The sequence below is a fragment of the Leptonychotes weddellii genome, chromosome 2, assembly GCF_054177405.1.
Source record: "Leptonychotes weddellii isolate Sample4059 chromosome 2, ASM5417740v2, whole genome shotgun sequence".
Lineage (NCBI taxonomy): Eukaryota > Metazoa > Chordata > Mammalia > Carnivora > Phocidae > Leptonychotes > Leptonychotes weddellii.
Genome location: NC_138370.1, coordinates 44,376,932 through 44,404,246, shown reverse-complemented (window position 1 = coordinate 44,404,246; position 27,315 = coordinate 44,376,932). Strand labels below are relative to the sequence as shown.

Sequence of the window (27,315 nt, the reverse complement as noted above, 5' to 3'; positions counted from 1 at the left end):
TTACATCATTAGTTTTTGATGTAGAATAACATCGAGAATAGGGTCTGGGGGCAGGAGCTCTGAAGTGCTAACTCTGGGTATCGCTGGCTACTGGGATAATGAGTATTTATAATTTTTCCCATAATAGTATATTATGTAATTTTTTAAAAGTAAAAACATTGAGGCACCTGGGTGGCTCAGTCAGTTGAGCGTCTGCCTTTGGCTCCGGTCATGATCCCAGGGCCCTGGGATCGAGTCCAGCGTTGGACACCCTGCTCAGTGGGGAGTCTGCTTCTCCCTCTCCCTCTGCCCCTTGCCCCTGCTCGTGCTCTCTCTCTCTCTCTCAAATAAATAAATAAATAATCTTAAAAAAAAAATAAAGTTAAAAACATTCCAGGCTCTATAACTTACTAGCATGTAACTTTGGGGAATTACTAAGTCTAAGTCTGAGTGTATCCCGGCCGTCATTCACTCATTCAACAAACATCTCATCGTTCTGTGCCAAGCCCTGAACTAAATTGGGACACAGATAAAATGCCTCGTTTGTCTCAGAAACGGGATTAGCAATCCCCACGACCCATCAGGTCACTGTTGGACTAAAGTGATGACCAGTTGAATGTGCCCCTGGAGGTAGAGAGCAAGAGAGCGGGTTCCAGGCATGACTCCCAACTGCCCCAAAGACAGGTGGCCAGGGTCACAAACAATCATCTAAAAATGCCTCTTTGGAATGCAATAACCTCAGTGAAAGGGTGCTATGTGCTCTGTAAACAAGTCAGAACTGCATCTCAAGCTCCACAGGAACCTGAGGGTTTGCTGGGGAGGTGTGAATAGTTTTAGGATTCCTCATCCCTGGAGAGTAAGCTCCTTAGAATGCTGACAGCGGTGCGGTGCTGTGAAGGGGGCACTGATGTCCAGGAGCTTCTGGGTAGGGGTGGGGGCAGCAGATGTTGCTAAATGCCTCAGACCACTTCCCACCACACCCTCTTCTCGAGCTGACCTTGTTGATTTCTTTTTCTCTTCAAGGCTGCACTTGCGAAATGAGAACTGGTTAAGACTTATTGGGGACTGCCCATGCCCGGTCCTGTGCGAAGGGTAGTACGTACGGAATTGCATGGTTGTGTATACATCACATATTGTTACAGCCCTACCAGAAAGGCACTTTCACTATACCCATTTTGCAGATGCAGAAACTGAGGCATAGGGGAGTTAAGTAACCCGCTTCAAAGCACACAGCTGTTCGATGTAAACACCAGCAATCCGACTGCTAAGCATTCTACTAAACTGCCACACCAACATGAGGTGGTGCCACGTTTGGTGGAGCGGCAAGGAGCCGATTTGTCAGAGCCCTGAATTAGTTAGAGATGGCCCTGGAGCTGGCTGGAAACAACAGCGGCCTCCAGAGGGCCGCATGTGCTCTCTGCTCTTCTCCCCCCAACCCCCCTCCATCTGGGAACAGCCATCACTCACCAGGGGTGGCAGTGGTGGGGGATCTTTGCTCTGGGTGCTGACCTTCATAGGACTCCACTGGCCCTTACTCTTCTCCTTCACCTGCTTTTTGCTGCTCACCACTCCCATCCTGGCAGAGAGCACACAGCAGATTAGTGATGTGACTAGGTTCTCAGTACAGAAGAACTCCCCCAACCCCTTCCGGATGGCCAATTAGAAAGAAAGGGAGGAGGGAGGGAAGTGGGGGGGCAATGAAGGTCAAAATAAGAACATGGAGTCAGTAGGGGGTCTGGCAGGCTAAGCTCGCATCGTCTTTTTTCCCCCAGAGCAGGAAGAAGTGGTCCAGAGAGGAGGAATGACGAGGTTTAGGTCACAGAGATCATCTGGTCTGAGCAAACTGCCAGAAACTGGTGGGGTGGACCTCTATGCCCTGGGGACAGGAGCCCTGGCATCCAGAAAGAGTCTGACAACCGGTCTGGTGGTCTGGGTTCTAGTCTTCACTTTGCCACGGGAGGCATTACATGGGAAGTTCACGTTCCTCTCTCGGCCCATGTAAGAACATGTCTGAGGTTCTTCCCCACTCAGATTTTCAGGTGAGAGGCTATAAATTCAGGGCACAGTGATGGTTCAGGCATCTGAGGCCAACTGCCTCTTCTCAGTAATCTCAGGGAAGCTTCCTTAGAGGTGAGAGAAATATAGCCAAGATTTTTCTTGGGTAAAGGATCCTAGAATGACAGAAGTGGGGAAGATGCTAGAGACCACAGCCAACATCACCACAACGTCAGCACCACCTCCATTCCAGGGGTGGTTATTTAGGAAGGGCTTACTCTTGACCAGGAACTTCACAAACCCTGTCTCCCGTCATCCTTTTCACTCTAAAGTAAACATAAGTAGATGTTATCACTGTCCCAGACTGAGGTTTGACATGTTCAATAGCTGGTTCACGGTCACTTAACCTTTGAAGAGCCAACTCTGGAGCCCTGGCTGACCCTACACCACCATACTCCACCTCACACCTGGCCCATCCCCAAGATGCAGACATTCAGTTCCTGCTCTTGTCTGAAGGGCTGTGCGGTTGATGGAGAGTTCCTGACGGCTTTCGGATATGTTCACAGCATTTCTTTGATTCCAAGATGTACCTTTTTTCACATTTCAGTATCTCTGAAACCATGATGTGTTTTACAATTGATGATGGTTCATAAAGTAATTAGCAGCATCTTTTTCCCCTATGTTAGTGATACATAAAATAAATGCTAGCCTTCCAAACAGCGGTGTCTTAGATTTAATGAAACGCAGTGGGATTTTTCTTCCAGAAAGTTGAAAGCACATGTTTCATATTACCTCCCCTCAAACTCACCTTTGAAGAAAAGGAAGACTATAATAATTTTAAATATAAGACAGCCACAATAACAAATAATCCATAAGTACTTTGTTGGAGTACGCCCTGTGTACAGAGCATGCGATACCTCACATTTGTAAAAGAACAGGACTTTTTTTGTTTTTAAGTACTTTCTTTATGTCAGTTCAGATAAACCTTAGCAGCAAATGAAATCTGGTGCCAAAGTGAAACATTTCAGTTTTCAGAGATTTTTTAGTATCAGAATTTTGCATAAGGGATCATGGGTTTCTATTAAGAATTGATACTGAGCCCCACGTCACGTCGGGCTCTCTGCTCAGCAGATGATCTGCTTCTCCCTCTCACTCTAGCTCTGTACTCTCCCCACCCCTCAAATAAATAAATAAAATCTTTAGAAGGGGCAAAAAAAAGACTTGATACTGAATTTTATCGGGTACCTATTGAGTATCTCTTCATATGATAATTTAATTTGTTGCTGTGATGAATTATGTTGATAAATTTTCTGCTACTGAAACTTCCTTCCATTCTGAAATAAAAGCTGTTTGGTTACAATTCATCAGTCTTTTTGATACATGGATGGATCCTATTTGCCAATATTTTATTTCAAATGAGAATCAATATTCCCGAATGGGTTCTGTGTATGAGGAGTTAACACTAAGATGATGCTGGCTTCATAACATACAGGAGAGCTGTCCACCTTTTTTCCTATGGCCTTGAATTGTTTTTTTTATTTTTTATTTTTTTGGCCTTGAATTGTTTAATAACCCTGGGACTCTCTGTTCTTTAAAGGCTAACTAGAACTTGGCCAATAAGTCATCTGTTCTTGGGGTCTTTTTAAAAAGTAGATATTTAAGTAAATTTCCAATTTCTTTTATAGGAATTTGTCAGTTCCCATTTTTTCTCCTCCTCGCACCATTTTGATGATTTATATGATTTATTAGTAGAAATTTGATTTCCTCCACATTTTCCAGTTTGTTGCCATAAAGTTTTATATAGTATTGTCTTATAATTATTTTAACCTCTTCTCTTTCTTATGTCCTCTTTCTAGCTCCTAATGTTAATTAAATGAACTTTCAATAATAATTACAATTTTTAATATGATAAAATTTATCTGAAGTTTTCTCTGACCAAATAAAGTTTTATCTAGCTTTAAAATGATGAAAAAGAAGACTATAATCAAAACAGCATAAAATTGGAGTAAGAATAGACATATCATCAGTGGAGCAGAATAATGAGCATGCGAACAGATTCCAGTGCATTTGGAACTGCATATATGAAAAAGGTAGCATTTTACTTAAATGGAGAACTGATGGTTTATTTTAATAAATGGTATTAGAAAAATGGCTGTCTACTTAGAAGAAAAGACAATTGGACTCCTACCTCACACCATATTAAAAATAAATTCCATGTGTACTGAAAAAAAAATTAAAAATTTTAAAAAATTTAATTGAAAGAAAATTTAGGAGACTATATATATGACCCAGAGTTTGGAGATAACAATGAACAAGGATAGAATAGCCAGAAGCTGAAAGGACAAAAAGACATATTGATAGCAAAAAGACAAATTTATAAACGTGAAAGGTATTATATGGTAAAAGAAACCATTATGAAGTCAGTACCTGAGCAATAGATTGGGAAAAAGATTTGCAAGGCATACCGCAGATAAATGTGTATTTATAATATACACAGAGCTCATGAAAATTAACAAGAATATGGGTCTAGCATACAACCCACTCAATAGAAAAATGAGTAAAGATTGTAAATGTCAGTTTATCCAACACAAATCCCACTAGCTAAATAAACATGTGAAAAATGTTGAAATTACTTACTGATGGGGAAATGCAAACTAAGATAATAAAATAATCACATTACATCAATAGGATTGGGAAAAAAATAAAAGGAATGATAATACCAATTGTTGATGGTAAAGCAAGGGAGAATTATGTTTTTATACATTTTTGGTACAAAAGTATTTATTATAATTACTGTTCTTTCATCTCTCCTTCCCCATTGTATTTCTAGGATCAATCCTCAGTGAGGTCTGGGATCTTTGTCTTACTCATTGTTGAATCCAAATTGCCTGGCAAGGAGTAAGGACTTAATAAATATTTATCGGACAAATAAAATATGAAGTATTACTGACTGTGTAGAAATTCTTTCAGTTTTATTAAAATTAAAAAATACATACATCTTTAAATTTACAATCCCACTTCTGGGAATCTCAGAGACTAATCAAACATCATTATATAGGAATATATAAGATATAAAAATGTTTATTACAGCAATCTTTGTAGCTACAAAAGCAAAACAAAAAATAACCCTGTAACTGCTCACCATTTGGGGAATTATTGAATAAATATGCATTCTAAAAGTCTCTAATATATTACACAAGTCTTAAAAAGAATGTACTAGATCTTTACAAGTGAAGCTGAGAGGAATTTCTAGAACATGTTGTTACATGAGAAAAGCAAGATGCACAGAGGTGCATGAAGTTATCCCATATTTGGAAATACCAAAGAATGAGAAAAGAAAGCTCTACGCAGACACGTGCATACATTTTTATGTTACATGAAGAGAGTTTTGCGAGGATGAACACAAAGTTATTTACTTTCACTATTGGTGGTGGAGGTAGAGACAGACAAGGGAGGTGGAAAACAAAAAACAAAACAAAAGCAAATTGTAAAAATCGTGTGTGTGTGTGTGTGTGTGTGTGTGTGTGCATATTGTAGGTGTTACTGGGAAGCAGTGCCTCAAAAAGATATTTCCTAAAATGTTAATGTTGATTACCTCAGGTGAGAGGACTTCATGTGACTTTTACCTTCTTTTGTATAATTTTACATGTTCCTTGAATTCTTTAATAGGAAGCATGTGTTATTGGTACAAGCAGAAAAAGAGAATACCAGTGACTTGTCCAGCAACAGAGAGGCACAAGGCCTGGAGCCAGGACCAGCCCCAGTTCTTAAGAACAGCCACTGAGCAGGGGTGCTGGGTGGCTCAGTAGTTAAGCATCTGCCTTCGGCTCAGGTCATAATCTCAGGGTCCTGGGATCAAGCCCTGCATCAGGCTCCCTGCTCAGCGGGAAGCCTGCTTCTCCCTCTCCTTCTCCCCGTGCTTGTGTTCCCTCTCTCGCTGTGTCTTTCTGTGTCAAATAAATAAATGAAATCTAAAAAAAAAAAAGAACAGGCACTGAGCAACCACCAGGGCTGCCTGAGCCTCACCCTTTTCCTGACCTCTGGCTCAATGAAGGGTCAGCAAACAGCAGCTTCTAGAATTTTCCCAACTTGGGCTCCTGCTTCTGCCACTGCCCAAATGATCAGCCATATCCGGTCAGCCATATCGCCACCAATTTTAAACTTCCTGAGCAAATGTTTATGTCCACTTAACATAACCGAACATTTACATAACTTGACAAAAAGTAAAATTCCTGAAATCAAATCACCCACTACTTACACTTCTTTGTCCTTCGACGCCTTAGCAGTGTATATACAGATGACTTTTCATGGTTTCTATACATACATAGGTTCTCTATGGGTCCCTCCACCCCAATAGCTCTGACTGGAGACTAGAGTTACTCAGGAGGCCATGTGACGACCAGAGCTGTGTCTGGTTGCTGGGGCTGCCACCCTGCTGTGATATTTTAACAGTTTCAGGCTGGGCGGAGCCAGGAAATGCAGAAGTCCATGCAAAACCAAAGTGTAACACGTGCAGGTCCTGGGTGGCTCCAGGTGGCTTTGCTGCACTGAGAAGACACTGGCCTCCGTTCCAGTGGTGAAGGAGGGAAGGACGGATGGAAGAGAGGTGTGAGTCTGTGTGTGTGTGTGTGTGAGAGAGAGAGAGAGACGGAGTCGGGAGGGAAGGAGAGAGGGCGTACACATGTGAACCTGTGCATGTATCCGTGTCGCGTGTGCGTGTGTGCGCGTGTACGTATGCGTGCGTGCGTGCGTGCGTAGTGGGGGGCAGCCAGCAAGAGGGCGGGAAGGTGAGGCAAGGGACTTCTGTTTGTTTATTTGGAGCGGATTCTATCCCCCTGCGTAGACTCTGACCAGAGCAGGGAGGTCCATGTTTGCCCCAGGGGAGATGCTCAAAGCCTGACACACAGCTGCAGCCTGACAAGGGATGTGGTGGAGGCAGCAACTAAAAATAGAGAAACTAGAAACCCTTTATTTACAGTTGCCCAGCAGTTCACGGGTAGAAAAGCACTTGGCATATATGATTTATTTGATATTCATGAAAGCATCGATAGGTTGGTTACAATTATTCTCATTTTATGGCTGAAGATAAGAGCGGCGAGGTGACTTGCTAAGGTTACACTGAGGTGGCAGAGCCAGGAGCTCGAGTACTGCCTGGAACTCACTGCTTGAAGCAGGCGCACAGGTGGCCCTGCCAGGGGCTCCATCCCCCTTGACCCACAGCTCAGGTTCAGGTTCAGATACCAGATACCCTAACTTCTCCTCCATGAGGGCTGCCACCTGCCTCGGAAGCTGTCCATCGAGAGGAGAAACCTCCGGGTTTGCTGCTGGAGCAGGGAGGTCTGGGGGCTGTGTGCCCCTCTGGAGTTTGGGCACACTCAGGCAGATTTCTCCCTACCCCTGGTGCAGTGCAGGGAGTCAGGGGTTCAAGGAACCTGGACTCAAAAGCAAGCTAAGTATTGGCTGTGTGAACTTGGGCAAATCCCTTAATCTCTCTGAGTCTCAGTCTCCTTACCTATAAAATGGGGAGGTTTGAAACTTTTCTTTGTTTCATACATAAAGCCTTCCTGAAAAAGCATACTCAATGGTGAATGCTGAAAAAAGTTATTAAACAATGGATTTTGCTGTTTTGTGGGGGAGAGAGCAGTTTTCTACGGAATTAAGCCATGTTATGAAATTCTCAATTAAGTCTTGTCTATTTGGCAATTCTTCACCATCTATTTTCAGCCTCTCACAGATGTTTTTAAATTATGCACTCACCTATCATTATGGGCATAATTTCAATGACTATTTGACTATTTGTGTTAAATTAGAGGAAAATGCACCAAAATATTAAACCAATTGTGCAAACACAAATACCCAGGCAAAAATGGTTGTCCTGCCAAGACCAAGCTGTTAGCAGGCGGTCGCAGGTGCCCGTGATGCTGAGAAAGTTCATTCACCAGCTGACGTGCTCAAGTTCAAATGCAACATATGGAAAATGTTTTGGAATATTGACACACAAATATGTAGGTTTTCTAAAGGTCAAGACCAACAGCTTGTATATAATTCTCATGGTTGTCATGCGAACCAACAAGATGAGGGCAGGAAAAGAACAGAAGATAGAGAGCACTAAATAAATATTAACTAGAAGATGCCCAGAGCAACTTGGGTGACACTTTCCCTCTCCAGAGTTTTATGATGCCCAAAGGTGGCCCTGGGATCCACTGGGATTCCCATCTTTTTTTTTTAGGAGGGGGTTCTGAGGGCCTGGTGTTAGAAGCTAGGGTGTTTGGTGGTGGTGGTGGGCAGGGGCACAAAGGCCAATGTAAATGGGGCTGCTGTGTGGCCCAGAAACCTGTACTCACTGCTCCAGAAGACCAGGCACGTTATTTTAGAGGCAGGGGGATGATTTGGCTGAAAAAAAGTTTCATGCATGAATTTATGGAATGCATATAGTTTCATGACAGAAAACTCAGCTTGACTCTGGTTTACTTTTTTAAATAGCAGGTACTATAACGTCTTTAAGTACACTGTCGTGTTTGAGAGAGACCACGCAGCACGGGAGACAAGAATACTGAGCTCTGAATCCTGGTTTAGCGATTTTCTACTTGTGTATCCTTGGGCAAGTTGCTTAACATTTCTGTCTCTTAATTTGGGGATAATAACTGTTTACAATAGAGTGTTGCAAGGATTAAATTAGTTATTACAGGCTATTGGGCCATCTTGGAACAGTGCCTGGCCTGAAGTCATTGTTTAATAAATGATTTACTATTTTTCCGCATATACAAATTATCAGTAGTAATCTCATCAGTAAGAGTGTGAGATAGGCATTACTACTTTCTTCCTACAGAGAGATGAACTTGGGACATAAAGTGTCTCTCCAGGTCAAGCAGCTAGTAAGCTGTGGGGCCAGCCTTACATCCAGTTCTGACTGGCTTCTAGGTCTGCAATCTGGAAACCTTGCCTTGTTATTTGCTAAAAACTTTACCTTTCTGACTTGACCTGTCAGGCATGGGTGGGCAGCATCGAGGTAGAACAGGTGAGCCTATCTGCAAAGCCAGGGCTCAGCCCAGGTGTTCACCGCCATGATGAGATATTGGCTTCCCTTCAGTGAGTTCTCTCTTCCCTCATGGAGCGATGGCCAACATCCAGGCATTCCAAGTCCTGCCCCCATGAAGTCATTAGTGCCTCACCCATTTCCTAGATAAGAAAAGTATAGTAATGGCCCTGTCACTCTGAATCAGAGAAGAAGCCAAAGAATTTGAATTGAAACCCATTTTTTGAGTCTCAACTTCAAGATAACTGAACTTGAATGAGGCTACTTCACATTTCCCTCCACATGCGAACATGAAATAGTAGTAGTGTGGGCTCTTAGAGCTCTATATTCTTGTGTTCATTCAGTCACTGTCAATAATGTACTATGTCAGGCAGACAGAGAGAGAAAACAAAGCAGGAGTCTGCCCTGTGGTAGGATAAAGAGGTGAGACATATACCCAAGTGACAACAATTCAAGGTGGACAGAATTACATACTGAAAAGAGGTTTTGTGAGCTGAGCAAGAAGAAATCACTTCCGCCTGGAAGAAAACACTAGCTAGACCTTAAAGGACAATTCAGATGTAATATTTTAAGATTAAAACAATTTCAATGAAACATTTAAAAGTATAAAAAGGAGTATAATGAACACCCACATACCCATCACCCACATTCAATAATTGTACATTACTTTCTTGATATTAAGACAAATCACTTTATAAATAAAGGATTGAAACTTTCTGAAATGAAATGAAACAAATGGCTTGAAACATGCTATGTCGCTTCCACATACTTTGCATGCATCACTAAAATGTGGAGACATTTCTCACATAACCGCAACGTCGTTATCACACCAAACAAAGCTAGCAATAATTCCATGGTATTGTCTAACAGCCAATCTGTATTCAGATTTCCCCAACTCTCTCAAAAATGGCTTCTTGCTGTTGGTTTGTCCTATTCAGAATTCAAACAAGCTTCATACATCACATATGACTATTCTATCTCTTCCTCTACTGGAGTAGCCCACACCCCCACTTTGGTTAATTTCATGCCATCAGTTTGTAAAAACCAGGTTGGTGGTCCTATAGAATGTTCTGCATTTTGGATTTTGCTTCCTTATGATTTGTTTCTCTATCTCCCTATTCCTTTTACATAGAGTTAACTCAATGGGTTCCATTAGATCCAGGTTCATCTTTTTTCTCGTAGGGATGCCTTATGGAAGGACCATGCGCTCCACATCATATACTATAAGGAGGCTTACACAGTCTGGCTATACCACTTTGGTGATGCTAACATAGATCTGGGTTCAAGTGATGCTGGTCTGATCTCTCCATTGACAAGCTCCTCATCAACACTTCAACTGATGTTTTCATTAGGGGTTACTAAATATTACTAAATACTGATGCTCTAATTCCAACATTCCTTCCACATTTGTTAGTGGGGAGTTGAGAAAGTAAAGGATCAGAAAGAAAAAAATACCATGCATAATTCTACCGGGGTTGGGTAGTATTTGGATATAGAGAAATAGTGCTTTTCTGGAGACATGGAGATAGGAACCTTGCTCAGGAAATGAGTTTTTTCCATTGGCTGGATTGTAGAGTGTATGTCAGAATTATTCAAGAAACCTCAGTTACCACCTTGGGCGATACTTTTAAATACTAGTAGCATATTTGTCCAGTACTGACATAGGAATAGATATAGAGTTATAACTCCTGGCTGAGCATGTGGAGCTCCTGGGGCATGTACAAACCCCTGCCAGGGGGCAAACTAGCATTGATGACTTGCGACATGGTTGTGCTTCTTGGTCAAAGTGGCTGCCAATTTAGGCACAGTGAGGAGGAGACACACATGTGGCTATTTCAACTTTGTAGAGTGAAAATATTTCCACAGCGGAAATTAACTCCCCACCATGGTAAAGTTAATAGAAAAGATTTTTGAGTGGTAAAATATTTGAGGGTGCCGAGCAAGCTTCAGGAAGGAAGACAGCAGTCTTGTGAATCTGTGTTAAGTAAAATATAGACACATGTTGACTGAGTCACCCACATTTGATTCTGCTGACATACAGAAGCTTGAAATTTGGTAGGCATTTATGAGGGAAAGTGGCACCGTGTTGGTATCTAAGTTCTTATTATAATTACTAGCTTGTGAATAAAATGCCTTTATTTGGAGACAACATGCAAGTTTATATTTTCAAAAAACCCACAGTAGTGATAATTAAAACATGCCACTTATATGCCAAAACATTAATACAACCACTGTTGTACTTTGTATTGATGGGACTATGGACCTTAATCTACTTTTTGATTTCTAAAATTTTTTGGCATTGTTTTCATTTTTTTTTAAAGGTTTTTATTTATTTGACAGAGAGAGCAAGAGTGAGCACAAGCAGGGGGAGTGGCAGGCAGAGAGAGAGGGAGAAGCAGGCTCCCCGCTGAGCAAGGATCCCGATGTTGGACTCGATCCCAGGACCCTGGGATCATGACCTGAGCTGAAGGCAGACACTTAACTGACTGAGCCACCCAGGCGCCCAGCATTGTTTTCATTTAAAAAAATTGAACAAAAGATCAAATCATGAGTTCACTACTGCCCGATGGAGTCAATCATGCTTCCTTAGCACAATTGGTCTCCAACCTCCGTTTGCAATACAACCAGACTGGGAGTTTGCAAATTCCTGAGGCCCAGCCCTAGCAGTTCTGATATTTGGGCCAGGGTGGGCCTCCAAGGTCTCCATTTTTAACAAGTGTCCCCAGCGATAGTGATGCAGACAGGTTCACCAACCCCACTTCACAAAGACCCTTTCTTAATTTGGCTGCAATTTTGGAGTATCACTCGTAAAAAAGATTAAAAAGACAGGCCTATAGACCTTGGGTATTTCTTCATATGAGCCCCTCATAAATAATTCTTGTAGTTTTCCTGCCAGTAATCCTCTCGTTTTTAAATGAAATGAATTTTTTCTGTCCTCCCTACATACATTCCTTACATATTAATATATTTCTGCAAGTTTTTGACATGGGGGAAATAACTTCCCTTTCTGTAATAACAGCTAGCATCCCTATGGTACTTGCCAGTTCACAAAGCATTTTCACACACACTGTGTCTTAGAAACTTCAAAATGACCCTATGAGCTAAACAGATTTGCCATCATCCTCCTCGTCCTCAGACAAGACACCGAAGGCAGAAGGGTAAAGAAATTGAGGTGCAGAACTAGGATTTGAGTCTCATCTGTCTTCAAAGCCTTGTTCTCTCCTACTGAGCTCACAGGTATCTTCCTAGGTCTGTCTGTTCACGACTTGGACTTCTTCAAAAAGACACTATCTGGGGCCTCCTGGGTGGCTCAGTCGGTTAAGCGTCGGACTCTTGATTTCCGCTCAGGTCATGATCTCAGGGTTGTGAGATTGAGCCCCGTGTTGGGCTCTGTGCTCAGTGTGGAGTCTGCTTAAGATTCTCTCCCTCTCCCTTTCCCAAACCCCCCACCCCATTTATAAGCATACGTGTACACACACTCTCTCTCTCTAAAAAAAAAGACACTATCCATCATTCAGTCTTTTCTAGCCACCTCTCCAACGTTTATTAAACACAACCCAGAGACGGAGTGTGTAAACAGAAGGGAGCATGTGCAGAGAAGCACCTTTATCTACCAGGTTTCAGGGGGCAGGGGACACACAATTGAACTGGAAAAATTGGCTCTATTTTATGCTTTCAAAGATGAAGCTGGAAAAGATTAAAGACAGAAAAAGAAACGAAGAAAAAGGTCTCAGGCCCCTGACATTTTGGGGTTAACTGTGATTACTGAGTGAATCTAGAGACACAGATGTCCAGAGACACAGAGATTTAAAATTAATGTATAAAACTCTTTGTTGTAGGATTTGCCTATTACATGAAAATATGAATGCTAATGATTTCTAGTGCAGTGTCTAGTACTCCTTCTTCCTCAAGGCTAGACAGCTCAATGCTGTGTGCTTTATATATAGTATATGTAGGCCTGACAGCAGACATATTCCCTCCCATTTTACATACAAAGAAACTGAGGTTCAGTGAGCTCTAAGGACTTGCTCAAGACCATACAGGGAACCACATATTTAAAAACCAATTCTACCTGGCTTTGAAGTCCGACTGATCCCACTCTGTTCCAAAGTATGGGAAGTAATGAAAATAAGACACTTGTGATGATATCTGTGAAGAATGTGAAACTGATTCGATTATGTGTGAGTGATAGACAAGTAAAGGTGGATTTTGGTAGGATTTTAAAATAGGACGAGCATCTTGGAGATTTTCAAGTTATTCATTTATTTATAATTACTGTTGTAAGTCTCATTTTGGACAAGTTTTGTTATTCCAGGGCCAGGCAAATTTGTCTGAGTGAGTCACCTTACTGAGTAGTGCTAAATAATAGATTAATCTCACATTGAGGAAGGACTGTAGTGGCTTGCTTCAGGGTTCTGTCTTCAGCCTTTCTTAGTAAATATTTTATCAGCAATTTATATGCTGTTCTTTAGAGCCAGATTAAAGGAAAAATCCCTCAGGAATGAGAGCCTGAAACTAACAAGTTGAATTAAAATAAGAGTAAAAAAGCATGCAATTAAGGCTAAAAAAAATCAACCAGTGAGGCACCATAGCAAAGAGGCCTGACTCAGTAATAGTGTGTGAGGGACAACACAGTGGGTGTGATGGAGAGAGCACTTCCTGACTTCGGGAACTCACAGAAATGTGTGGAATCCTGTCTTTGCTGCTTAATAGCTGTTTGATAGGCAATGTGATTTATTTACTCCAAACCTCTGTTTTCTCATCTGCATAATGGAAATAGTACGCTTACCTTGCATAATTACTATAAGGAATAAATATAGTATATAAGAGGTTGGCATGTAGATTGTGGTTCATAAAAGTAGCAATTTTTGCCTGGAAAAGACTTAGATGTGCCAGTAGGTATTAAGTTCACAAATCTGGATACAACCACCATCATGTCCACTATGGCCAATAATAGCAACTAACATGATTATTGGTGCCAGGCACTACAATTAGCTTTCCGAACCTGTATCACTATTTTAGGAAGCCAATCTTATTACCTTCTTACTTATTTCTCACACCTTCAGAAGAGCCCACACAACTTACTCAAAATGAACAGTCTGTCATTCTATTTAGGGAAGGGGTCAATGGGGAAACAGTCTCACATAGCTGCAGAGGAAATCTGTATCAGCTATCCATACAGAACTATGTCCTTTATCATAAATATAAACAGTCAACCAAGTGTCAAAAGAATCAGAAGAAAATGAGCAATATTAAAGAGAGGATTAAAAATAAACAAATAGAATAATTCAGGAGAAAGCAGAGATAGAGTGCAGAAAATAACTTGTAAGAAAACCTTTAATTAGTGTCCTCAGAGAGATTATACAGGATATTGTATAAGTTTAAAAGGAATATGTTGATATCCTAGAAAATAGCATTAAAAGACTAATATATCATATCAGGAACAGTCAAGAATGTTCACTGCCACCATTCCTATTCAATACCATACTGTAAGTCTGAGCTAATGCAATAAGACAAGAAAAGGAAATAAAAGGTTTACACATTGGGAAGTAAGAAAGGCAACTGTTCACAAATGACGTGACTGTCTGTGTAGAAAATCCGAAAGAATCAACAACAAAAAAACCCTCCTGAAACTAATAAGTGATTACAGCAAGGTTGCAGGATAAAGGTTAATATACAGAAGTCAATTGCTTTCTTATATAACAGCAATAAAGCATTGAAATTTGAAATTAAAAACACAATACCATTTATCCCAAACAAATGAAAGACTAAAGTATAAATTGAGCAAAATGTGACCAAGATTTATATGAGGAAAACTACAAAATTCTGATGAAAGAAATCAAAGAAGACCTAAATAAATAAAGATATGTTCCATGCACAACTACAGGAAGACTCAATATTATAACCAGGTCAGTTCTTTCCAACTTGATCTATAGATTTAAGACAATATCAATTAAAATCCCAGCAAGTTATTTTGTGAATATTAAGAAACTGATTCTAAAGTTTATTTAGAGAGACATGATGTAATGAGCACTGGGTATTATATAAGACTGATGAATCACTGGCCTCTACCTCTGAAACTAATAATACATTATATGTTAATTAACTGAATTCAAATTAAAAAATTAAGATAAAAAATAAAGTTTATTTCGAGAGCAAAAGACCCAGGATAACCAATACAAAATTGAAGGAGAAGAACAGTCAGGGGACTGACACTACTCAACTTTAAGACTTACTATAAAGATAGAGTGATCAAGATACTGTGGTATTGGTGAATAAGGAGATACATAGATCAATGGAACAGAACAGAGGGCCGAGAAATAGACCGCCACAAATACAGCTATCTAGTCATTGACAAAGGAGCACAGGCAATTCAATGAACAAATTATATTCTCTTCCACAAACAGTGCTGGAACAAATGGACAGCCACATGCCAAAAAAAATTATACACAGACCTTATATGTTTCACTATAATTAGCTAAAAATGGATCATGACCTAAATATAAAACATGAAATTATAAACTCCTAGAAAATACTATAGAAGAAAATCCAGTTGACCTTGGGCTTGGTGATGACTCTTTTTTTTTGGTTCAAATTAATGATTTTATTTCTATTTTTAATGCTAGCTGAGGAATCCAAAACAGACTGATGTACATGGATATGATTTCCAAGAATTAAAAAAAAAAAAAGCCTTGAAATGATCAGATTGATCCACAAGAGACTTAATAGTGTGCCATAATGAAGCCTAGCACTCTTTAAAGAAACAACAACATTCAACATTCACTATAAAAATCGGTGCCTGGCATCCAATAAAAATTAGTAGGCACACTATCTGCAACAACATGGATGGACCTAGGGGGTATAATGCTATGTGAAATAAATTAGTCAGGAAAAGACAAATACCATATGATTTCACTCATATGTGGAATTTAAGAAACAAAACAAATGAACCAAGGGAAAAGAGACAAAAAACCAGATTCTTAAATACAGAGAACAAACTGGTGGTTACCAGAGGGGAGGTGGGTGGGGGATGGGTGAAATAGGTAATGAGGATTAAGGGTACACTTTTCTTGATGAGCACTGAGTAATGTATAGAATTGTTGAATCATTATATTGTACACTTGAAACTAATATAACACTGTATGTTAATTATACAATTAAAAAAAAGAAAAAATTACTAGGCATACAAAGAAACAGAAAAACATTACTTGTAACCAGGAGAAACGTGAATCAACAGGAACAGAACCAGAAATTACAGACTGTATAATTAGTCAACAAGAACCTTAAGACAACCATTACATATATAAATAGACTCAAGTGCATAATTGAAAATCATGAAATAGAACAGGAAGAGAAAAAAAGATTAAAAAGACCTAAATCAACCTTCTAGAGATGAAAAATGTGATCTGTAAAACAGACAAAAAATGGCCCCTAGAAAGGGATAATAGCACATTAGACCCGTAGAAGAAAGATCAGTGAGCTTGTGGACATAGCAATAGAAACTATCCACAGTGAAGCACAGAGAGATACAAAACTGGGAAAAAGGAACTGGGCTATAGTGAGCAATGAGACAGTATTAAGTGGTCAAAAAACATAATTGGACTATCAGAAAGGGGCTGGAAGAGAAAAAGAAATGTTTAAAGATATGAAAGATGGAAATTCCAAATGTGTGAAAACCGTAAACCCAAAGATTCAAGAAAGTCAATCAACCTCGTGTATGAAGAAAATGACATCAAGTTATCTTATAATCAAATTGCTGAAACCCAGTCATAAAGGAAAAAAAATCCTAAAAGCTGCTAAAAAATAGATACATTATATTTCTAGAAAAAGATCACAGCAGAAAATCTTTGTGATTTTGGCTTAGGTAAAAAATCTTTTAGAATATAAAGCCATACACTTTAGGGATGCTTGGGTGGGTCAGTCAGTTAAGCATCTGCTTTCGGCTCAGGTTATGATTCCAGAGTCGTGGGATTGAGTCCTGCATCAGGCTCCTTGTTTAGTGTATAAATATACTTGCAAATGAAAAGAAAATGTCTGGAAGTCCTTCATATAAATGAAACTGCTAACAGAGCCACTTCTTGAGAATGAAATTCACAAGCCAAAAGATTGTAAGACTTTACTTTTTTTTTTTTGAGGTTTTTTTTTCTTTTAAGGTTTATTTATCTATTCTAGAGAGACAGCATGAGCAGGAGGGGCAGAGGGAGAGAGAATCTCAAACAGACGCCGTTAAGCATGGAGCCCAGTGCAGGGCCCAGAGGGGGCTCGATCTCAGGACTGAAAACCAAAAGTCCCAGGCTTAACTGACTGCACCACCCAGGTGCCCCAGACTACATTTTTGCTCTACATACCTCAGTGCAGTTTGGATTAAACACAAAGCAATACACTTAAATACATAATACCATTAAATATCATCTTAAAATTAAAATTAAACTTAAAATTAAAATATCATTTTAAAATTTAAAATGTAAAGTCAAAAAAAAGAAGAAACTAGCCAATGGGGACATGTACCCTTGAGCAACATTGGAAAGGATGAACGAGGTGACGGAATTCTATCCTTTATGTACTCCATCCAAGCTTGGAGGACTCGGCCTCCTCTTATGAATCACATCAAATATGCTTTCCTCTTTATACAAGTAGTCTGCTTCTGTTACAGGAAATACAGAAAGTAGAGAGGAAGACAAAAATTACCTACAACACCGTCATCCAGAGAGATAACCACTGTTAACATTCTGGTACGTAATTTTCCATTGCCATTTAAAAAAAAAAAGCAAAGCTGGGATCATTATCTACATCCTGTTGGTGACCTGCTTTAAAAAGAATGTATCATGGCCATCTGCCCCTGGCATTACCCATTTTGCCTGTAGCATAGATTGCAAGGCTGCAAGGCATCTTATCAGTAAGTTGCACCATACTTATTTTACCCGTTCCTTTTGGGTGTGCACCCAAGCTGTTTCCATCTTTTAGTATCAGAAGGAATGCTGCAGGGATGCCCTTTGCTCATGTACTTATCCTTGTTCGTGTCCCCCATTAATCTGAGATTAAAAGTCCTAGAAGTGGAAATGCTAGGCACAAAACCATAACTCTTTGAAGTCTTCTGATCTATTTTGCCAAATCAGCCTTCCGGCATTTCATACCACAGTATATGAGTATGTATTTCCCTGTACTTTCTCTGATAAAGGTTATTATTCTGTTTATACTAAGTTAATTTATTTTTAAAAAGTTATCTTTTACTTTTTAACCTAATTTTTCATAAGCGGGTAATACATGCATGTTGAAAGTCAGAAAAATTCAGATCCATGCGAAGAACAAAATAAAAATCACCTGTAATCCCACCACATACAGAGAACCACTATGAACACCTTAGTGATGAATTTCCAGAGTTTTTATAGATGCATATACACTTTGTTAAAACTGGGATCAGGGGCACCTGGGTGGCTCAGTTGGTTGAGCATCTGACTCTTGGTCTCTGCTCAGGTCATGATTTTGCAGGGTCGTGAGATTGAGCCCCATGTGGGGCTCCGTGCTCAGCGGGGAGTCTGCTTGAAGATTCTCTCCCTCTGCTCCTCCCCCTGCTTGCATGCTCTTGCGCTCGCTCTCTCTCTCTCTTAAAAATAAATAAGTAAATCTTGTAAAAAAAAATGGGGCCAAACGGTATATACAGTATTATATTTATTTCAATAAAGAGTACAGTAAACTATATATAAGTAAATATAATTTTGGAGCCAATATTATTAACTTCATGCCATTGTACAGACTCAACATTAATTTATTTAACCACTATTGGTCAAATAAGTTATTTGCAACCTTTGACCATTACAAATAAACCTGTAATAAACATCTTGGTAAAATATATATTTAGTCATTGGTCCAATATTTTTAAAGCTGTTTTTCTATAAGTGGAATTACTAAGTCAAAGAAGATGCACATATGTAAGGATCTTCATTTCTGATGCTGGATTGAGCTCTACAAAGGTAATGCTCATTTACATTCTCACAGCGATGAAGGAAGCCCATTTGTCTAGCCCTTCGTCAGTGGCTTTTATCAAATTTTAAAGAAATCTTTGTCAACCTGCTCAACTCACAGTGATAACATAGTTTGAATTTCATTTTCTAATAATATTTAACCTGTATTTATCAACCAGTTGTATTTCTCATGTGATGAATGGCTGTCCATATCCTCTCCTCATTTTTACATTGAGATGTTTATCATGTTCTTAATGATATATAGGACCCCTTTCTATGATAAATATATTTAATTCATACATTAATTTGTCATATATATTGTAAATATTTTTCTCGACTTTTGCTTTTTTATTTATGGTATTTATTGTACATAGAAGGGTATCATCTTTGTCTAGCCCATTTATTAATCTTTCTTACCAATCTTTACCTTTGGTGTTCACACTTAGAAATGTCTTCCCCACCCAAGATGATAGAAATATACAACTAGTTTAAAATTTTTTCACTATTAATTAGGAATATTTTACATATATGAAAATCACACTAATGTAACAGCAATAATATCAAACAGATACTTATATGATGTACATTTACTTCAGTTCCCTTTTCTTCCTCCTTTCTCTTTGTCACAGATAAAACTAAAGCTTGATCATTATTTTCCCCTTCCTCTGTTTCCAAAACTAATCATTATCTTGAAGTTAGTGAGTGCTATTACCATGTATGAGTTTGTACGTTCGTGACATATGGATAAAGAGCCACAAACAATATATATTTTTGCTTGGTGTGTTTTGCAAAAATGACTTCATAATGCATGTCACCTGTTTGCAATTTGCGCTTTTTTTTTTTTTACCCAAAATTGTGTTTTTAAGATTTGTTCATTTTGCTACATAGATCTCTAGGTCTTTTATTTTTTTTTATCTTATTCCATTAAGTGAATAAACCTCATTTTATATATCCATTTATTCATTTTTTACTAAAGAGCAGTTGTCTCCACTTTTTCATAATGACAAATCGCACTGTGATGAGCATGTCCCTTCATGCCCATCTGTGAGAATTTCTCTCAACAACATAGCTTTAATTGACTTTGTGGACTTACAGGGCAGTAAGGCGAGCTCCATCAGCTCTACTGTGAATTTCCAAAATGGTCTCCAGAGTACCAATTTGTATGCCCATCAGCAATACCTAAGAGTTCCCATTTCTTCCATATTCTCAAACCTATTATCAGGTATTACTTTTTTTTTTTTTAAAGATTTTATTTATTTATTTGACAGAGAAAGACACAGCGAGAGAGGGAACACAAGCAGGGGGAGTGGGAGAGGGAGAAGCAGACTCCCTGCTGAGCAGGGAGCCCGATGCGGGACTCGATCCAGGGACTCCAGGATCATGACCTGAGCCGAAGGCAGTCGCTTAACCAACTGAGCCACCCAGGCACCCGAGGCATTACTTTTCATAATTGTATGGGTGATAAATGGAATCCTTTTGTTTTAATTTCTTTTTCCCTGATTACTTTTGAGATGTTTTTTGTTTATGGGTCTTCCCTCTGTGTATGGTCTTCATATCCTTTGACCATTTAGAAAAAGACAGGTTTTTTTTTTTAAAAAGAACTCATTTCTAATAACAACTAAAAATATAATTGCCTAGAAATATATCTAACAAAAATGGGCAAATTTGTATGATGATATAAACTTTATTGGAAGACATTAAAGAAGTATCCTAAAGAAAGGGAGAGCTACACATTGATCATGATGAAGAAGACTCATATCTTGAAGATGTACATTCTTCCCGAATCATTTGAAAATTGAATGTGTTTTCAGTCAATATTCTAACTATTGTTTTTGAGGAACTTTATAAGCTGGTTCTAAAATTTTACACATGATTGGGGTGCCTGGGTGGCTCAGCCGGTTAAGCATCTGCCTTCGACTCGGGTTATGATCCCAGCATCCTGAGATCAATCCCCACATTGGGCTCCCTGCTCAGCGGGGAGCCTGCTTCTCCCTCTCCCTCTGCTGCTCCCCCTGCTTTAAAATAAAATCTTAAAATAAATAAATACATAAAATTTTACCCATGAGCAAAGGCCCGAGAACAGAAAATATATCCCTGAAGGAAAAGAATAAGATAGGAGACCCCTATGAGATACCAATGCTTATTAAAAGCTATAGCAATTAAGAGTGGAGGTGCACAGACAGAACAGGGAAATGAAATAGAGGGACCCAACCAGACCCTCACCCACATGGAAAATAGTACATTCCAGAAGAGACAAAGAAGATCACCAAGAAAATGACGAGCCATTCAATGCATGATGCTAGGACAACTGGTTTTCCATATAGAAAAAACATGAAATTGTATCCTTACCTTACAATTGCTCTCAACTGTCCAATTCAAACTGATGGAAGAATTAAATGTCAAGGACAAAAATTGAAACTTTTTTGAAAAATATATAGAATATTTCAGGAATGAAGAGAAATATTTTTCTTAACAAATCAAATACTATATGATAAATTAAAAAAATTAAAAAAAATACATCTTTCTCGGGGCACCTGGGTGGCTCAGTCCATTAAGTGCCTGACTCTTGATTTCAGCTCAGGTCATGATCTCAGGGTCGTGGGATCAGGCCCCACATCAGGCTCAGTGCAAAGTCTGCTTGGGATTCTTTTTCTACTTCTTCCTCTGCACCCACCCCCTGCTCCTGCATTCTCATTCTCTCTCTCTCCAAATGAATAAATAAATAAATAAATATTTTTAAGAACCCATCTTTCTCAATGATTTGAAATGCTTGCTTGTCCAATATTCAATTTCCACATATTCATGGGCCTATTTCTGGACTCCAGTTGTTCTGCATAGAACCACACATATTAATTACTCCAGTTTAATAATGCAGTTCAAGTTTTTCTTTGAAGACCTTATTATTCTTTCTCACTCACTTTTCTAATATAATTTAAGAATAATTTAAGAATAATTTTGTTGGTGTTACATTTAAATCCATGCATTATTTTTTGGAAAATGGGTTTGCTAATGTTACTATTGAAAAAAGAAAGCTATTGGTGTATATTGTATATTTGAGTTATTATATTAGTTCTGATAGTTTTTCAATTACTTGTCTTAGATTTCTCAGGAAGGCAAATATATCATCTGTTATGTCTTTTCCTTAAATATGTAGTTTTACTGCTTTGTCTTATTATATTACACAGGCTAAAATTCCCAAAACAAAGCTAAATAATATCGACGTTAGGCATGTCTCATTTATCTTGAATTTGGCTGTTGGCTTTCAATAGATATCTGGAAAGTTTTCCTTTCCCCTAGGTTACAAGAAGCTTTCACAGGAATGTCACTGAATTCTGTTTAATGTCTTCCAAAATACCTATCAGGACAATTATCAACAATTACGTTTCTATTTTTTTTTTTAAAGATTTTATTTATTTATTTGACAGAGAGAGACACAGCGAGAGAGGGAACACAAGCAGGGGGAGTGGGAGAGGGAGAAGCAGGCTCCCCGCAGAGCAGGGAGCCCAATGCGGGACTCGATCCCAGGACCCCGGGATCATGACCTGAGCCGAAGGCAGTCGCTTAACCAACTGAGCCACCCAGGCACCCGATTACGTTTCTATTTTGATTGCTGATGTGACAGATTAATATTTTTCTTAATGTTGAATTCTCCTTTCACAATGGAATGAACTCCACTTAGTCACAATATATTAAATATCATATTTGACTCAAATCGCTTTTTTAAAAAATATTTTTGCTTCTATATTGATAAGCCAAATTTATCTATAGCTTTGTATGTGACAACTTATTTTTTAATAAAACTAAAAACTTAGTATGGAAATAATATGTACTCATTATAGCAACAAATTTAAATATAAAAAGTTACAAAGAAGAAAATTTCCTATAATCCCAATATGCAGAAGCAACCTCTGTTAATATTTTGGTGTATTTCATCTTAGTCTTTTGTGGGTGTGGGGGAGGGAGCTTTTCCAAAGCTGAAATCAGTATGCAGCATGGTTGAAAATGGAATCTTTGAAATGGATTTAAATCCTGACTTTATGATTTATAAACTACACCACATTCATCAATATCCTTGATCTTTTGAAATCTCATTTTCCCAGGCAGTAAAATAATAACAGCCTCACGGGGAGAGAGGAGGGAGGCAGGAGATAGAAGTAAAGTCCTCGGTGCCTGGCACAAATAGCCTCTAAATACGTATTAGCTATGATCCAGCTGTACATACACTTTTGTATTCCTCTTATCACTGGATACTACACCATAGGCTTTTTTCATCATTCAAACTTACAATAAACACAATTTAAAAATTTCCCCCTAGTGCATGTGTGTGCACACATACATACATATATAGCTTTATCTAATATTTGTGCATAAATTGCTGCCTACATTTCAGATTTTTTTCCCCCTTGGTTTAGGCTCTCAGAAGGTAAACTATTTTGGACCAACACTGTGTGGAACTGTTTCAGGATTCCTGAACCAAACTGTCAAATTGCTTTCCAGAAAGACTGTGATGATGTGGGTTCCCAGCCGCTGCGTGTGAGAATGAGCCCCACCTCTGGCACCCAGGGCAGCCCAGAACCATCTCTCCTCCCTGTGAGGACCTCATTCTGCCCCCCCCCCCAGTAAATACCTTTCCTCACAGACCCTAGGCCACGCTGTGGGGTGAGCGCCAGACACAGAGTGGGAACAAGACAGTCCGGGTTCCCCCTCCGGAGCTCACTTTCTAGTTGACAGGTGGCCGGTAAAGGGGAAGCCAGAGAACAAATAAGTAAATGGCCAATCATTTCCAAAAGAGGTAAGCGCTGGGCAGAAAGTAGAGGACGGTGTGACAGAATTACCTCAGAGGCACTGGGCTACTCAGACGATGAGGAAAGGCCTCTCCCAGGGAGTGACATTTTTAAACTGAGGCAGCCGCTCTGCAAAGGTCGGGAAGGGCAGTTGGAACAGCAGCGGGGAAGACCCTGAGAAGGGCGTGCACTTGGCATATTCTAGGAGCGGGAGGGAGGGGGAGGGTCTGTGTGCTTGGAACAGGGCGAACAGGAAGGCCGGGGAGGTGAAGGCAAAGAAGGGGGGCAGAGGAAGAAGGAGTTGGGCTTTCTTTCAAAATGCCACATTAAAGTATTTTAAGCAAGGCTGACTTACCTTTTAGAAAGATCACTGCGGCTGCTGTGTGGAGGATGTTGTGGGGTGCGAGCCCAGAAGCAGGGTCGCTAGGGAGGAGGCCACCCAGGAGGTATGGTGACAAGTAGTGGGACAGGGGTGTTGTCAGTGGAAATGGGGGGAGTGCATAGAAACAGTGAGGTGCTAATGACAAGATGAGGACCTTCAGATGTGGTGGGGAGGGGAGAGGAAAGAGATACCCCTCCAACCTCTCGAAGAATTAGAAACTTCTGCTGCACACCTTGCCCCCTGCTGTGGGGTGTCTGCATTCAGAAGTAGAACCCAGTGTCCAGCAGGGATTTGACAGGTCCGTTTTTAAGCACTGAACGCCCTGAATAAACACACGGGAAAGTGGGTACTTGATCTGGGAAGCCGATCTAAAGCCTTAGCTGGAGCCTGAATTTGAAAATTGGTCTGCATCTTGTGGCTCAAGGGCCCCCCGGTGCCTGTGTGAAGCCACAGGGCTGCTCAGTGGGGGGCTGCCAGCTCCGCGGCACCTAGGAGAACCAGGTCCTAGACCTGACGCCACCTTCAAAGGGCTATGGACTCTGCACATTCCCTGGCCTTCCCCCGGCCCCTGTTTCCCCTTCTGTGAAGTGAGCTCTGAGAGCCTGGCATCCATGGCACTCACTGACAGTCAGCCATCCGAGGATGCCTGGCTCCCACATCTTTCTGATGACCCTTCCTGGGGCTCCCTTCCTAGCCCCCCAACCTCCGCTGTGGGCACCAGGCTGGGCTGCTCTGGCTACTGCTTCTATGGAGAAATGCAGGGAAAAGGTACTTCTCTGGATTTTTAGGAGTCACTCTCAGCTCTGGGCGGGGGGGCCCTGACTCAGGGTCCAATTCTTGGGGCATTGGGGAACAGGACCCCACCATGTTGCTGGGCCAAGAGCTCTGACTGCAGAACCGGGCTGCCCCCGATGACAGGCAGAGTCTCCTGGGCTGCCAGCTCGGCTGGGCAAGGAGCATGGTCTTCAGGAGCTGGGCGGCAAGCTTCTGCCCCCACAAGGGGCCACTCATTCCCACAGGCCCAAGAAAAACTCACTTTCAAATATACTCTGAAAGCAGGTGAGGCACAGAGGAGCAAGGCATAAGCTTCGACAGCAGGAGGCTCTTCAGACTCTAGAGGTGTCTGGAAGGTCCGGGTGTGCTTGGAGGCTGGGAGGTCCATGATCATCATGGGTCACACAGCAATGGGAATGTACTTAGTGTCATTGAACTGTGCACTTAAAATGGTCAATTTTATATGATGTATATTTTATTGTGCGTGCATGCACACACACACACACACACACACCCCAAAGTCCTTACAATGTCAGACAAAGCCCATGATCCACACCCTTCTCTTCTCCCTCCCGGTCTCCTTCCACTCTCCCTGTGCCCATTCTGCTCCCAGCACACTGGCTTCCCTCCTGGGCGTTCAACAAGCCCACACACTCCCACCTTCGGGCCCTTGCACTCGTTCTTCCAGAGCCTATGACATCCTTCCCCAGACATTGCTGGCTCCTTCACCTCCTTCTGGCTCTGCTCAAAAAGCCCTGAGTAGCAGCGGGACCTTCCCTGCCCTCTGAAGATAACACAAGCCCCATCCACTCCCAACCCAGGCGCTTCACTCAGATTTATTTTGCTCCATAGTCCCGATCGCCCCTTGACACTGTGTATTTACTAATTTGTTCAGTATTCTCTTCCCGCACTGGAAAGTAAGCCCCATGAGGGTAGGCCTTTGTTTTGCCCATGGACGTAACTCCATTCCCTGCACACAGTATCCATGCACAGATGTTTCTGAGTGAATGAACGGACGGCCCCTCTTCAAACATGGCACCCGTCCTAATATCTATGGTGGCAATCAAACGTGTCATCAAATGTGGTCTTCGCAGCAGCCTTGTGAGGTTTTGGAAGGGAGGGTGCTGAGCTTGGAGTGATGTGATGATGCATCAGGAATCCCACCCCCTCACTCTAGTCCTTGCCTTTTCTCTTCACCTCATGGCCCAGACCACTGTTGTCACTTTTCCCGCCGTAGCAGGAAGAGTAGGGATTGTAAATCACAACGACTGCATTTCAGCCACAGCTCTGCGTCTTTGCAAGACTGTGCTCTGCTCATCTGGGAGCCACTCGGAGAGCTTCCGGCATCTTCTGTGTGCAGCACGCTACAGAAGTTATAAACCATGTGCTGATGGTAGCTCCCTTATTAAACACATGCTCCACACTTACACTTTCAATAGGCTGCCCTCCATAATTGCTAGAGAGAAAGAATGTCTCCCTTTGGGCACACCGGTAGGGCAGTTCTTAGCCACTCTTCCTTTGCCAAGAGGAGACCTAGTGTCTTGAAGACCCAGCAGCATGGAGTGCTTCTCCCTGTCGCTTCTACAGACCAGACCTGAGATTTCCGGGCCCCTGTTTCCCCTTTCCCCTGGGACGGCCCATCCAATGAGACTCTTAGCTTCCTGAGGGTACAGAGGGTGTTACATAAAATCTGCAAGCCTGGGACATCTAGACCAATCCATCTTTATTCCCACCTGTTTCCTTCCTTCTGTGATGCCTCCCTCCCTCCCTCCTTCCACCGTTACTGAGCTTGCTAAATACCTGTCATTTTTTTTCCCTTCCACACCCATTGAGTGTTCTGATTTTAGTTCTTGGGAAGAATGGAAGAAAATGAAGAATGTATAAGACCTACTAGATTATCTCTTTCTCAACAGACATCAACAAGTGTTTCTTGAGCAGATCAGGAAGCCCCTGGGAAGTGACAAAAGGTCACCAGCAGCCCCTCTTCTGAGGACTCTCTGCTGTACCACACAGGGAGGGGAGATCTCCCCCCACAGACTGCTGGTGCCCTCCCTGCGCTGTGTGGTCTGAGGTTGTCCCCGGCAGTGTTTGTCCAAATTCTTTTCCTTTTTCACCGTGATCATCAGTAAGAAACGCCGTACATCTGTAAGCTAGAACATATGCACACTCCCCACCAGCGCCATGAAACAAAAGTTCAAGAAACATTTTTCACCCTTACTTCAAGCAGTGCACTTGGACATTTTCTAGTCTATTCTACTTTATTTTTTTTTTAAGTTTTAATTGTGGTAAAATACACATAACATAAAATTTACAATCTTAAGTTTTAAGTGTGAAGTTCAGCGATGTTAAGTAGATTCACATTGTTGTGGAACCAGTTCCAGAACTTTTTCATCTTGCAGTATT

General features: G+C 40.8%; 1 protein-coding gene across 3 annotated transcripts in view; it reads right to left on the bottom strand.

Moving 5' to 3' along the window:
- Positions 1–27,315, bottom strand: part of BLK (BLK proto-oncogene, Src family tyrosine kinase) — a 69,470-nt gene that overhangs the window by 19,349 nt on the left and 22,806 nt on the right. The window contains exons 1-2 of one of the 3 annotated variants that reach the window (XM_081810813.1): positions 8,942–9,033; positions 1,447–1,555 (exon numbers count right to left, since the gene is read on the bottom strand). In XM_081810813.1, the coding sequence (XP_081666939.1) occupies positions 1,447–1,554 (108 nt within the window). In that variant the 5' untranslated portion in view covers position 1,555; positions 8,942–9,033. Of the gene's footprint in view, positions 1–1,446; positions 1,556–6,232; positions 6,391–8,941; positions 9,034–27,315 lie in introns of those variants that run through there. The other 2 variants (XM_081810807.1, XM_006745176.2) reach the window with 2 other exon arrangements.